The following is a 15,474-nucleotide window of genomic DNA, read 5'->3' as shown; positions in this document are numbered from 1 at the left end:
ACAACCTGATAATTGTAGGAGTATTGCTGTGAGAAGATCACATGACGAAAGATCTGAAGGGTCATCCAATCAGAAAGGGTTGTCAACAGCTCTTGGCCAAGGTTGTAATTTATGTAAGTTATTTATTGTCATCTCGCATCAGTGGTGTAATTTATTTTAGATTAATTGTTAGTTTGCACTGGCGGTGTAATAACATTTTATTTTTGTCTTTCTAATGTTACGTTGCATCAATTGCGTAATTTAATATTGGATTTATTTTTATTTGTATTGTTATTTGTATTGTTTTTTGTGGATGATTTATGTACGAAGGACTTTCAACGGAAACAAGCCCGCAAGGGCTTTTTTGAAATGCTCCTCTTAGACAGGATGTTTGACGTTATTTGTACTGTAATACATGCTACTGTTTGACTGTACTTGTACTGTAATACATGCTACTGTGTGACTGTACTTGTACTGTAATACATGCTACTGTGTGACTGCACTTGTACTCTAACATTCTATCTAATAAATATATTCATCATCATCATCACCACATTATGGATTCTCTAATTAAAAACCTTTGAATGGGTGAAGGTTGTCCGTGTTCTGATAGGTGACTGTGAGATGAATGTCTCATCAAGAAGCACACAGAGTCACACACTCCCAACCTGACCACCCGCTTGGGGCAGCTGCTGCCAGCAGGAATAGTAGTGAGGGGAATGAGTGCTGCTGACCCTGCCATACTTAATTCATAAATCTGCTGCTATGAATGATGATGACTGTTTATCCACAGTTTTACAAAGACATTATTACATAAACAGTAATGATATTAACGAGGGTTTCTTTCATTAATACACTGTATTCTGCATTTGTACAATATATACAGGCAGCCCGCAGTTTAACGTTGCGCGGTTGGAGTTCTTTGGTTAATCCACCGGGGATAACGCTGACAAGCTAGCTTGCTAGTTAGCGCGTTAGCGCGTTAGCTAGCTTCACTCCGGTTTAGACTGTATCGGTGAGATCGCCGCGCACGGAGTCGCCGACCGCAGGAGCCGAGTTGCTGCAGGTCTTCTTCTTGCTTCCTCCGCTTCCTCCATGGATTCATTAATGCTGGATTCTCTCTCCGCTGCTCTATTCCCGTGTTCTGCTGCGGGACCGGCAGCCTCGGCAGCCACTTCCGTCAACACGCCATAATAGTTTACTATGGTGAAGCGCATCGGCATATCACTCCGCGAGGCGCCTGACTGAGTCCGCCTTACAACAACAAACAGGCCGCGCGGACCAATGGACACGCGGCACATTTTGAAAAAAATCTAAGACTTTTAGGCACGTCCTATGGGTGTGAAAATACGGTAAATGAAAACAGCTGCAAGAAGAAACATAATGGGAAATGAAATGTTCTAGTTTAATGCAAGAACTTTCTATCTAATAGTCTAGACTCTAAGGAAACATACTGGTAAAAAATCAGCAGTGGTACTCTCGTTCAAAACATAGTTCAAATATCAGTGAAATCCTTACATCAGACTGAACTGCCAAGTGTTAGTGCTCTGGTTCAGGAAAACGATGAGAACCACTCGGCGACTGAATTGGTAGTGAGGCCCACAGAGGAGCTTTCCACAGGAATGGATCACAAGCAGCTTCCCTGCAGGGTTCATGGATCAAAGCCACCCAATTATAACAGAACCTACACCTCTCTGTATTCATGTTCCGCACTCAGTAAATGGGATCCCTGTCATGCTAGTGGCTGCTGCATCTCAGGTATTTTAGAACAGTCTCACGACACAAACAATGCTCCAGGGCCTGTATAAGAACATTCAGTTTGCAAATAAAATGAGGCTTCTCATCGAGATGTCAAAGGCAAAATGTCCCATGAAAACACAAAATATCTATTAATTATTGATATATATCAGCTAATAGATCTTTATCTATGTGGAATGTAGTCTCTTAGTGAAACGGGTCATGTATTAAATTGATGGATCCATTCATTGATCAGTATATTGGAGTGGGCCGCATAAATAAACGTCAAGTGCTTCTGTAAAATGTTATCCGTCTGACTAGAAATGTATGTGGCATGAATGATTTATGAAAGCAGGCCAGCAATCATCATTTGCATCATCAGAGCTCTGTGATTAAGGATTGCAGCGGCACAGACTAATGTGAAAAAAGAAAAAGAAATCTCAATATTATATTATTATTGTTATTTAGTAGTGGCAATTTAGTAGTGGCAACCCAAGTAGGCAATGCATTTAAATACATGATTGATTATGAGGCTTCATATGATCAATGGATTTCAGATGATTTTTGTTACATCGATCAGCTTGCAGGAATTGTTGTAAAATTCGTTAGAAATATTTTATAACATTGAATCAGTGATGTTACCTACATCATCAAGGGTGGGTCAGTAACAAACGTTGCTTTATGGTTTACTTAACTATATTTATTGGGAAAAAATGCAACAATTACATAACATACATGAAACTAGAATGAACTATGAGTGCACACCACCCAAACACAGAACCCAACTTGACCCACAAGAGCAAGCACTCTGGCAACGGAGGCAAGGAAAAACTTCCCTTTAACAGGCAGAAACCTTGGACAGAACCTAGGCTCATGGTGGACGGCCATCTGTCTGACCGGCTGGGTTGAGAGAGAGAGAGAGCGAGAGAGAAAAAGAGAGAGAGAATGGCAGGTCGGCGAGAGATGGTTCCCAGGCCAGGCGAGAGACATAGTCTCTCCAGCGTGTCCTGGGTCTTCCCCCGTGGTCTTCTACCGGTGGGACGTTCCCTGAACACCTCACCAGGGAGGCGTTCGGGAGGCAACCTGAATACCCTGTTGTTAATGGCCTGGAGCCTCCTCATCTGGCTCCTCTCAACGCGGAGGAGCAGCGGCTCCGACGACTGAGCTTCTCACCCTATCTCTAAGGGAGAGCCCAGCCACCCTACGGAGGAAGCTCATTTCAGCCGCTGGTACCCGCGATCTCGTTCTTTCGGTCACTACCCAAAGCTCGTGACCATAGGTGAGGGTAGGAGAACGAAGATCGACCGGTAAATCGAGAGCTTTGCCTTTCGGCTTAGCTCTCTCTTCCCATGACAGATCTGTGCAGAGTCCGCATCATTGCAGACGCTGCACCGATCCGTCTGTCAATCTCTCGCTCCATTCTTCCCTCACTTGTGAACAAGATCCCAAGGTATTTGAACTCCTCCACTTGGGGTAGGATCTCCTCCCCGACCTGGAGGGTGCACTCTGGGGTGCATTATGGGGTGTAAAAGGTGCACTCTTTTACACCCCATACTCCCGGAGCACTCCCCCCACAGGACTCCCGAGGGACACGGTTGAATGCTTTCTCCAAATCCACAAAAAAAGTGGACTGGTTGGGCAAACTCCCATGCACCCTCAAAGACCCTGCCGAGGGTGTAGAGCTGGTCCACAGTTCCACGACCAGGACGGAAACCTGAATCCGAGGTTCGGCTATGACGCCATGTGTCCATAGCCAAACCTCTGCTATGAGGTTCGGCTCGGGTCCCGGTAGCTCTGTTTTGGGAACTTAAAACTGAGCTACCAGGGACGCCCTTGATGACCGTTGCTCTGACTGATCACTCTTTGATCTGTGACACACGCATAGAGATCTGAAGATCCGAACAAATATGTTGGGCTTCGGAAGACAGTTACAAACACGGTTGACTCGTCAACTTGTCGTCTTCTGCGTTGCAAAAGCAATAGCCCCTTACGCCTAGGATAGGCGCTCGGGCCTAACTATATTAGGATACTTTGCTGAAACATTTCTTTTGAAGATTTCAAATCACTGCTAATAACGTTAATGATGTCTCGGCTCCTTCTGAACACCTGCGCCACACTTGCTGCCTTTGGGACACGCCCATAGGTTTCTTCTTCGGCCCATGCCCCGCCCCTTCACCCAGTTTCACTGTACTCTATCGAGTCATTCCGGTGACTTTCCTTAGACCCTCTAAATCTAAATGTAATTTTTTTTTTTTTATGTCTGGAACCCAAACCAAATCTAAACTAGAAAGACAATCAGAGACTGCAGACCCCGCCTCCAATAGACTATTGGATCTTGTGAGACAGTAAACAGGGCTTCCGGATCAGAGGGGCCAAACCTGCTCTAGCTTGCTGCTCCGGAACGTACTACAAGACTCCTTCTGGACTCTTTTTCCCATCATGCCATTCGTGTCCCTCCCTCTTAAAGTGGCAGTTTACAACACAGGCACAGTTCCAGGTATAAAAATAATTCTAGAATCTGGATCCAGATCCGGATCAACGCCATTCTCGGGGAGAACCGAGCCACGGACAGAACCTCGATTGGGTTACTAGTTTTTGAGTTATGCGCTCGGACAGACAAACAAACTGACAGACAAACATACAAACATACAAACATACAAACATACAAACGCACCCAATTGCAATACCCTCGTCTCCTCTTTGGCGAGGGTAATTATTGTTCTTTCGGATTCAAAACATGTCAATAAGATCCATTCGGTACCTTCTGGATAAACGGACCCGCAAACCACCGCCGAGGAGAAATATTTTCTGCTCTGCAGACGCTCCTTCTGCGATTTCTATCAAAATCAAATGTCAGTGTTTCATTTTTCCACCTTGTCTAGAGTTATATCATGGTGAATGTTGCTAAAGGTAATTAGCAGTTTAATTTAGGCAGAAGGATGTGCTTCTGTGCTGACAGTGTGATGTGAGGAATTATAATTTACATTTTATGGTATGAAATGACCCAACGCCGTGACATTTAGTGGCACAGTTGGCGTTTTGTATCCGGCTCCAGCAGCATCAGCTGAACCCCCCCCCCCCCCCTCTCTCTCTCTCGCTCTCGCTAATGGACACTTGAGGCTAAAAGAGTGCAGAAGCACAGATTTCTCAAACCCGGAGGTGGCTAGGTCATCTCAGCTACAATAAGCACTTCATAAGAGACCCCCAGACGGTGCGGACTGGGTTGGGTCCGTCCAAATAGTTTAACCCTTGCATAATGAAGAGACCTGAAAAGATCCTCCATAAGCCGGTGGTCCCTGGAGCCCCTTGGACCCTGAACCTAGAGTCTCGCCAGTGAATGCAGCACTGAGGCCCAAATGCCCTCCAGCACAATGGGCACTTTAGCGGCAAAATGCGTGTCAAGATGTAAAATGTACCCTTTGTGCGTGAGCTCGCAGCGGCGACCGGGAGGGAACGGTGCCAGGCTTTGCGAGCCTCATTTCCCGCCTGTCGCAGGAAGGAGCATCCGTGTAATTGCATGCTAAATATTTTTGTGTGAAATACTTTTGAGTAATCCAGGCATCAAGCAGGAAGCGGCGGGCAGGAGGAGATGCATTACAGGGCGGGGACAGATTCTTGTCATAGATGTTGGATGGAAAATAAATGCATGGGATGATTGAGAGCATGCCTGCAGAGAATCGTAGTTATTATTATACTTTGCCTTGAGGTTAGATATGCAGAGAGAGAGAGAGAGAGAAAGAGAGAGAGAGAGAGAGAGAGAGCGCGTCTGCATTCGATATGTGCAACCACTTATTATAGAGTACGCTGCATTGTGCTTCGGTTACCAGGCTGGGCGAGGGAGTGGGGCTTTGTGGTTTGCGGCCGTGTGTGTGTGTGTGTGTGTGTGTGTGTGTGCAGATTGAGGCACACATGTGTGACCTATCAGATTTATTTATATGGAAAGTGTGCATGTTTAACTCAATGTGTGTGTGTGCGTGTGCTGAAGTGGTCCAAAAGCTCCTGGCCTAAAATTAAAATCTAGGTTTTTTAAATGTCTCTAATTAGACAGGGGAGGACTGAATCCTATTTTGAGACCTGCGGCCATGCACGCCCTTCCCATGAGTGTGTGTGTGTGTGTGTGTGTGTGTGCAAACAGGCGGGGAAAAATAGCTAACACACACACACATACACACAATATCCACTTTTGAGAGGAAGGGCCCCCACTTATGAGACAATTTGTGGTGTTTTTCCAGCAGGATCCGTGTGTTTCTCTGGACAGTGTATTGAAGAGGACGGACGGTGAACTTTAAAGACGTAAACAAGAGCTATGAATATTAACGCCGGCCGAAGCGCCGCAGCCGCCGCCTCGCTGTAGAGCTTCAGTAAATGATTGGAATATTTACTGAAAGACAAGTCAAGGCAAACCAAATTGGAAAGTTTATAGCCACAGTGCAGGAACACAATAGTCAATTTAACCACCGTCTAAAGTGTTTTTACCCTTTTAATGAGGCAATTTGGTGAATTTAGCCTTTTCAGACAGTGAGTGGAATGCGGTGTATGCCTGGCTAACATTGTCTCATTGTTCTGTCTCATAACCGGCCTCTGTTTTCTGCTGCCGAGCAAAGGCTGCTGGGAAATTAGAGTGCTTTTACAAAGGGTTGACTAAAATCTTTCTGCTCCAGATACTCTCACGTTGTCTTTCGGCATCTGTGAGAACGTCGTGTTTTTTGCTTTGTAGTTGTTTGAGGGGGCTTTTTTTTCCCACTCCGTGTGAGAAATTGTCGTCATTTAAAAATGATGCATCTATTAGAAAAATATGTTCGACCAGCATGCCTTCCAAAGAATGATCTGTTTCAGCTGAAGAAGGACGTGATCAGTGCAGTCCATCAATGAAGATTTCAATAAAAGCTTTATTGAATTATTTCACAGCTGGCTCTTTGTCCCTTTGATTTTGGCATAAACATTTAGATTTAACGGGTAAAATAGTTCAATTTCTTTTTTTGGTTATCTGTTATAGGGAAAAAATGGCTCTGACTTGTTGACTGGTTTACATGTGATTCGATTAGCAGAAATGCTAAACTGGTATAACCTGATTGGCTTGAGCATCAATTTTAATGCGGCTAAGACATGTTGTCAAATAATAATAAAAGACGCTAATGCTGCTATACTTCCTATATTTGACTATTAGAATTCGTTCTTTTCCTCTTTAAATGCTAACATTTACGGTTAGGAGGTTCAGCTAGCTGCTGTTAGCAGCTAATTCAAAGACGATGACCTCCTGCTCGTTAACCGTCCCATTAGATTTGGACGCTGTTGTATAACCTATTTTACATGTTGTTTAAAATCACTGGAGTGCTGTTGTGTCGCCTCAGTTTAATGCCACTAATAAAAAAAGTGTTTTGGTCGCGATTCTATTGCGAAATCTCCGTTTAAAAAAGGCCTTCATTTACAGAAGCTGGTGGAACGTACCGTTAGCTAGCAGGGATGTTGTGATAGATCTGCTCTAAAAAAGTCGCCCAGAAAGATATCAAAATCGACAGTTGATATTTAAATCTGTAGGGAATTTCCGTATTTAGATGGGATTCCACAAAGTATTTCAATTGAACGCATCACAACAGTGATGTCACACAACACAGATAAACATGGGCTTAGATTGGCTGGGGCGGGACCCCCACCTGGAGGGGGCCGGACTCATGGACATTGAAAGACGCGGACGCAGAGGGCGGCCCTTTGTTCGGACCTGAGACTCACACACGGAGCAGGATCGAACCTCAGCGCTGATATCTGAACCAACTTGTATTGATCTGCATATTATATAAATATCTTAATCATGACCCAAATCCTCTTTATTGACCACGCACCCACACGGAGAAGAAGAACCGGGGAGGGTTAAGGAAAACCCTAACAAATCTTATTTTCAATGCTAACAAACACACACACACTGAAGCTACAGGCATTCCCGCTGTAGCCTCCCATTAGCCCCGTCTGCGTCCACATGTTGTCCACCCAGAGCAGGAACTTTGGGGGCCACTGTGGTCGGACGCAGGGAGAGGGAAGTTAGCGCTGGCAAAGAAAAGTCAAAGTCAGGCGTTTTTGGAGTAAGATAAGAGGAGAGGGGCGTGAAAGGAAAAACTAAAATAATAGAAAGCCACTTGGGGCTGCGAGATTAGAACAACAACTCACGGCTGCGTTTCGACCGGGTTTTGAAATGTCATGGCCTTTTTAAGAAACACGATGAGGCGATAAGTTGAACACACATTCGCCACATCGGTATGGCGCGGCCGATTCATGGAGACGATTGGTCGCCTTACCGACGTCGCACCGGCAGGTGCCACAGCTGCGTTTAAAGCCCCTGGTATCCAGTGTCAGACTTTTGTTTGCTTTTTTGATTTATTGCTGATCGCTGCCCCGCCTAGCATGCAGAGAGGAGCCGCTCCCCTTCCTTTCAGCACCTTTCCTCAGATAAATAAACCCCGTCTCTGAAGGAATGCCCGGGGTCCTCCATACCGCCCCCTCCGCAATGAGAATTCTCCCTACTGATAAAATGGCTGCACGGTACTTCATTCACGAACTCCCGTCTCAACTCGCTCGCAAGCCGCTGACGCGTCGGCATGCCCGTCCATGCAAGAGGCCACAAGGTAGAGGATGGAAGTGTGACCCGGGAAATGACATGGGGATTAAAGGGATTCAAGCTGTAGCCGATTGATTGTGAACAGATGGTGACGGTCACAACAGGCTCAAAATACAGAACAGAAAAAAACCTGGAAAGAATTCCTGTTAGGAAGATTTGAGCTGCATTGTGCTTTCACTCAGGGAATCATTTTAGTGCTGATGTACTTGAAGGCAGCATGAGAGAAGATCAATAGTGGTAAACTCAAGTTTATCACCGATCCAGGAGTTTCTTGTCTTTTTTATTATTATTTCTTTTAATTTGACAAAAATAAAAAGCATGGATCTGAATGTAAAAATATACATATGAATATTTGAAGGTTGGTGTGGATCCAATTACCGTAATACTTAAATTTAATTCGATTAAAATTTAAATGTACAGCTGTTCAGTGTCATCAAATTATGGTTTCGGGGGGGAGGGGGGGGGGGGCTGTGAGTTTGATTCTAGACCAAGTTTGATTCAATTAAAGCGTAATTTATTTATTTAGCTAGCATCAATTAGCTGCCCACAAAAGCTGCAAAAGACCATTTTAAGCTTAGAATAAAGAGGAAATAAGTTGAAGACACGGTCAAAGAGTTTGATTTCATCAGAAATGAATTCACTATCTTGAAAGACAAAGCTACGGCTAGCGGTCAATTAGCTTTGCTAATACTCAAATGACGGGAAAACATCCATCCACTTCCGCTTTCCTGCTTTGCAGGACACGGGAGTTGCTGGAGCCAATCCCAGCTTGCTATGGGCGAGAGGCGGGGCACACCCCGAATACGTCGCCGGGGCATCGCGGGGCCACAGATGACAACAACAACTCTGCACAGATAGGATTCAAACCCGGTATACCTTCTTGCTGTGAGGTGACAGCGCTAACGACTACGCCACCGTGCGGCCGGAGGGGGAAACAATTAACATTAATTAGTTTGTCATTAAACAAAGATATATATACACACACACAAACCTCAAAGACCAGAGGTCGCCAGTATGAACTGAATATTTCCCAACTGTTCATTCACAACAATGCCCCCCCCCCCCCCCCCCGGATAAAAATATGACTGAATATTTGTATTTCTATCAGCTGGCAGCTCTGACATCCTCGCCTCAAGTGCAGCGCAACTGTCTCGCAGCTGCCTTTAGGAGGGCACGGGGCCAAGAGCGGGCACCGCGTGCTGACCCCCCCACCCTGAGATGCTGTGCCCTCCGGTTCAGGCCTACACCCACCGAGCCAGGTTCATCAGCGTATCGGAGGAACCGAAATACACCACAGAAGGAGGGTAAACAGCCCCCTCCTCCAGGACCAGAGGATGAATAAGATGTGATATGTTTTTATTTTAATCGCAAAAAAAGTTCCCCTTTTAGGCAGAAAAGACTGATAATGGACACCTGGAGCTGCCGCCTCCTCCTGTTCCCTCTCACCCCGGTGCCGAGGAGCTGGAAGTCAGGAGCTGGGGAGTTTTTAGTCTCCGGGGACACATCCCTCTGAAACGCCTGCCAAGCTTCTCCCCTCTCTCCTCCATCTTCTCCCTCTTCCTTTGTCCCCCACTCTAAACTCCCTCTTCCCACTTCTTCACCTCCTCGTGTTCGGCTTGCTCCTTCACTTCAGCCGCTTTTCACTTTCCATCATTTACTCCCGCTCTCCCGACAGCAATGACACTTTTTGGCATTAGCGCTCTCGCTCCGCCGACCCCTTCCGCTCCTCTTCCTCGCCCGGCGATCCGGCTCCTTTGCAGCCGTGCATAATTAGGCCTAAACACAAGCCTGCGCAGCCTCACATCTGGAAGGAGTTTGGACATGGCAGTTTCCTACCAAGACGACTAAATATTTAGGTTGAGAGTCGCTGCGTGTGGATGAACTCGTGACGGAGGGGGTGGGAAGAGAATATGGGGAGCTGGAGATAAAAAGGGGGAACGCGGGGACGGAGGGTCTGCAGCTCACGTCGGAAGATTGAGAACAACATCACTAAAGCGTCGATGCGTTCGTGGGAAGGTGGTGTGAAGCGCGGTGATGTCATCAAAGCGCAGCGGGGGGAGGAGACGAGCCAAATGAGGAGGTGCTATGGGGGTAACTGGTTGCTCCTTTATGGCTGGCAGGAACAACAAACAGCCAGCTAATAGTTTTAATAAACAAATCCCTGTTGGGATTTCCCATGAGGCCGAGGGGCCTCAGCTGGAATGTTCACAGGGGCCAGCTGTTGTGCATTACACGTAGCAGCTGGCCCCCCCCGGAAGCCCGGGGCCCGGTGTCCTCCAGCCCTGCCGGCTCAGCGTGGAGGAGAGAATTCCTCCGGGCCGCCCCCGGCGAGGCTGCTAGCTGTCAGGCTAGCACCTGAGATAGCGTCCGCGGTCTCTGGGCGAGCAGAAGAATGTCAAAAATATCAACACAACTTCTCCCATTCCACATCTGGAGCTAATGTCACGAGGAAGCGCGGCGCTCGAGGAGAAAATGGACTTTGCCGACTTTGCCGAGGTGAAGGTAAGATGGTCGGTTACGTCTACAGACATCCGAACAACAAAAACAACAAGAAGATTATCTTCAATCACCTCAACCTCTGCCACCCAAGCCTCTTTTTCCACGCAATGTGTCCCCCAGATGTTTACCCTGCCTTTATTATTAAAGTAGGCCCTATGAACGGACTGCTGGCTGCCTTTAGCACAGCAGAGGCGCCAATCCCCGAACCCTCCCTCGAACCCTCGCTGCAGCCGGGCGGTTGACCAGGCTCTAACGTTTCTCCCCACCGGGTCAGAGTCCCCCTGCAGGAGCAAACTGTGGGAACAAGCCCTCAGAAGGTCCGAGCAGCTGCGAAGAGTGTTACAAATGAACAGAAGCGCCACCCAAACATGTGTGGCTGACGGATCGGTAGCCTCTCCGTCGGATCGGTAGCCTCTCCGTCGTGAGGAATGCGTGTGTCTCGGCCCGGGACGAGGCCCTTTCAAGTGGCGTCCAAGACAACCAAACGGATAACGTCTTCGTAATGGAAATATATGTCAAACAGAGTCAAGAAATATTCGCTCCTCTGCTGGGGTTTTCTTTTTTTTTTCGAGGCGGCCGTGTCAGTCGAGGATGTTGGAACTTAAAGTGACAGAGTTGTGTCGAAGAGGCGGGGCTATAGATGCCCTTCCTCGCTCCTCCCTAATGCCTTGCAGAGAGAGAGAGGCGAGCCTCCTCGGCAGAGTTAAACAGATCAAGATGTAAACTTCTGACCTGATAAGCCCCGTTACTGCAGCAACTCCTTAGTGCAGTTTAACCTAAGGTCAGGGGTCAGGGGAGACCATCCCAACACTGTAACCCTCATTTGCATGTGTTTATTTAAAAAACTATACACCGAGCCCCGTATCACACACTTGATCCAACAGTTGACTGTTATAACACATGCTATGTCCACTTTCGGACTGACACAGGAAGGTTATAACGATGCATCATTAGGTCAGAGGTCAGAGTAACCCACTCACAGAGTAACGGTCCTGTTGGGCAGCAGGCTGGCACCCGGGGGCTCCGTCAGCTCCTCCTTGCTGCAGCTGACCCTTCTCCCCACCGCCTGGACGCCGTGCGCTTTGGAGCGCTCGTCCGTGCAGCTGCAGCCGCTGGAGGAGGCGAGCAGCCCGGGACAAGCCCGGGAGAGCCTCGGCTCGGAGGCGGAGAGCAGCAGCAGCATCAGTACCAGACTCCCCGGCGGCAGAGGGGCGCCGACGCCGGGCGCAAACATCGTCCCACGGCTGGGTCGCATCTCAGCTGCACCGCCGCCTCCGGTCATCCCATGTCTCCACCATGGAGCTCGCAGGGGGGGGGGACGGAGCGACGGTTCGCGGCTCGAATGAATGGCCAGTCCGGAGAATCCTCCTCTCAGCTCGTCATCCGGTCATTTCAGAAGGATTTCCGAGTGTCCCGTTATGTCACAGCAGTCGTGGCGCGCGTCTCCCGTTAGCCCGAACTGCGTGGACGCGTGCGCGTCAACCCGACCGTCTCCAATTCCTACAAAACAGGCGGCAGTAAATCGGACTTTTGAAAAAAGTCGGTTTTCCCAAAGAGAGACGGGGAGAAATATTTACATGAATGTAACGATACGCGGGATGGTCCGCGTTACCGTTACCTCCACTCTAAAAGTTAATCCAGAGGCTGAGATCCACGACGGGAGCGGTCGGAACCGGAGGCGCGCTGTCTGTCATCTATACGGAAAAACAAAAAAGTTCAGAAAAAGTATGCCCTGAAACCTTTTCTATTGAAAGTTCTCCTCCGCGCCCCCCCTCCCTCCCTCCCTCCCGGTTCCCGGTTCCCGGTTCCCGGAGGTCTCCTCAGACTCCAAGAGGACTTCAAATGAGAAGAAAAAAATATATCTCAGACAAGAGCTGAGCTGTTCTTCATCGGCTCCTGTGTAATTTCCAGAAATCTAGCGGTTTTGCCTTCTTGCCTCTGTCACACTCAAACACATTCAGTTACTACCCCGAGTGCGCGCTGGTCCCCGCGGTCCTAGCGCCTCCATCCCGGCCGGCCCGGCCCGGAGAGAGAGGCTCACCCACCTGAGCTCACTTCACACACCTCCATCACATTTCATGACACCGTCCAACAGGAGAGGAGTGTTACCATGGCGACAAAAACACGTTTACTGTAGCTAAACAACTAAATAGATACATGTCAGTCTGTTTTTAACATTTTGCACTTTCTCCTTTGGATTTATTTTGTATTATAAATAAAGCGATGAGTAATAATGACTCATCTTCATATAAGTGTCCTTATAAGGTCTTTAAAGAGAAAAGGCGGAAAACTGCACCACTATCTGGTACTGTTTTTTGATTTTACATCAAATATTGTTAATTAGCAACACCCAAACTCTGTCATATCAATAAGAGGCGTGTAAATAAAGAAGATGAAAGTCATCAGGACGATGAAGAGGAAGCACCCCAAAAAAGGTCCAGCGACATTTGATTTAATTTCATAGCATCCGGTGGAAGAGAGAAAAAACACATGCAAGTTTCAAATGTCTTATTTAAACACTAATATTTTATCACCCGTCTTGTGCTGCTGTCTTCTTGAGAATTTCAATCCAGAACTAAAAAAAACAAAACACAGAAGATCAAAAACTTCCTCATTGTGTTTTCTTTTTCATCTCTTGTGTGTATATGGAAAGTTCCAAAAATACTGACTGTGAGGATTTCTGTTTTAAAAATACTTTTTGATATCCGAGAGTCCTGGGAGGACGGAGACGTTGCTGCAGGTTCCAATCTGGAGAGGGTTTGAAAATATGAGGTGAACCAGGAACGCTTTTGAACACGGATCCGCTTTGGACTTGACGCGCGCGCGCCTGACGGTATAATGGCGCGCTATGTGCTCTGACCCGCACGGTGGACCCCGGGTTTGTTATTCCTGCACACGATACTGTACTCTGGAGCGGCCCCAGAAAGCCAGCGTGCTTATTGAAGGAGTGGAACAGAGGGCTGTTTATCCAAGCTGTTAAATAAGGCTTCAAGTACACCCCCCCCCCCCCTCCCCCCCCCTGACGCGACAAAGCTCCAATCTCTCATCTAAAGCACAGTTTCCATTTGACATGTCATGTCCAGAACTGCGCATTACATCAAATTGTACTCAATGGCATCCAGACGAACTTTAATGTCGTTCCAACATTTTCTCTCCATGCGCCCCAGTCCTCTCACACGCCATGCAGGCTTCTCCCTGCTCCCACATCTGGACTCTATTCCAGGTGGGTATATTGAGAAAGCGGAGAACGGAGAGAGAGAGAGCGGAAGCCGCAGAGGACTGGAAGCTCCAGAAGCGCAACGGAGATGGTTTCCATGAAAGTTACGCAAGCTTTTCGGGACAATGCGGGCGACCCTGTTTGATTCCTCTCGGGTCGGTCCCCAACAGTGAGGTTTGAGGAGAGGCGAGGCTGACTGAGCGACAAGAGAAGCTCCAGCTGCAGCGCCATCTAGTGGAGGACAGCCGGAGACCTCGGCCCGCCAGCCGGACTCCGCTGCAACCTTTATAATCCCGTTTCCACGCGCGTAATAGTTTGCAATCCACGTTAAAGCAGTCGTTAAATCTGTCACAACTAAACCACGAGTAATTTAGTTGTGCGTATTCAGGTGAGCATAAACAGTTTAAAACAGACTATTTCATATTTTTCCTGTTAAATAAACTTGTTTAATTTAAATATCCACATATTTATTGAAAGCTTTTTTGCTTCCTCATTTGTCAGTTTCTCGAAACTTCACCATTTTTATTTGAAACGTGTCGCGATGCTGCCCTCTTCCGGCCACAACCACAACTGCACAAAAACAATTCTTAAAATGTCCCATATTCTACTCTTTTTCCAGAAGTTAACGCAGTCCCCAAACATTTATGTGAACTATCTCGGCCAGTCTTTGGTCAAAATAGCAAACAGATGCTGCAGGACAGCGTCCCTCATTTCTGTCTCTAACAGATGCTGCAGGACAGCGTCCCTCATTTCTGTCTCAAACAGATGCTGCAGGACAGCGTCCCTCATTTCTGTCTCAAACAGATGCTGCAGGACAGCGTCCCTCATTTCTGTCTCAAACAGATGCTGCAGGACAGCGTCCCTCATTTCTGTCTCAAACAGATGCTGCCGGACAGCGTCCCTCATTTCTGTCTCAAACAGATGCTGCAGGACAGCGTCCCTCTTTTCTGTCTCAAATAGATGTTGCAGGACAGCGTCCTTCATTTCTGTCTCTAACAGATGCTGCAGGACAGCGTCCCTCTTTTCTGTCTCAAATAGATGCTGCAGGACAGCGTCCCTCATTTCTGTCTCAAACAGATGCTGCAGGACAGCGTCCCTCATGTCTGTCTCAAACAGATGCTGCAGGACAGCGTCCCTCATTTCTGTCTCAAACAGATGCTGCAGGACAGCGTCCCTCATTTCTGTCTCAAACAGATGCTGCAGGACAGCGTCCCTCATTTCTGTCTCTAACAGATGCTGCAGGACAGCGTCCCTCATTCCTGTCTCAAACAGATGCTGCAGGACAGCGTCCCTCATTTCTGTCTCAAACAGATGCTGCAGGACAGCGTCCCTCATTCCTGTCTCAAACAGATGCTGCAGGACAGCGTCCCTCATTTCTGTCTCAAACAGATGCTGCAGGACAGCGTCCCTCATGTCTGTCTCAGACAGATGC

At 47.6% G+C, this 15,474-nt stretch overlaps 1 protein-coding gene across 1 annotated transcript in view; it reads right to left on the bottom strand.

Annotated features, from left to right (window-relative positions):
* The window catches only part of adgra2 (adhesion G protein-coupled receptor A2), a 43,229-nt gene extending 31,122 nt beyond the window's left edge, over window positions 1–12,107 (bottom strand). The window contains exon 1 of the mRNA XM_068738312.1: window positions 11,806–12,107. Coding sequence (XP_068594413.1) covers window positions 11,806–12,107 — 302 coding nt within the window. The remainder of the gene's footprint in view (window positions 1–11,805) is intronic.
* Between the last annotated feature and the right edge of the window lie 3,367 nt (window positions 12,108–15,474).

The sequence above is a fragment of the Brachionichthys hirsutus genome, chromosome 4 (assembly GCF_040956055.1).
Source record: "Brachionichthys hirsutus isolate HB-005 chromosome 4, CSIRO-AGI_Bhir_v1, whole genome shotgun sequence".
In the NCBI taxonomy this organism is placed as follows: Eukaryota; Metazoa; Chordata; class Actinopteri; order Lophiiformes; family Brachionichthyidae; genus Brachionichthys; species Brachionichthys hirsutus.
This window is presented reverse-complemented; position numbering and strand designations above follow the sequence as displayed.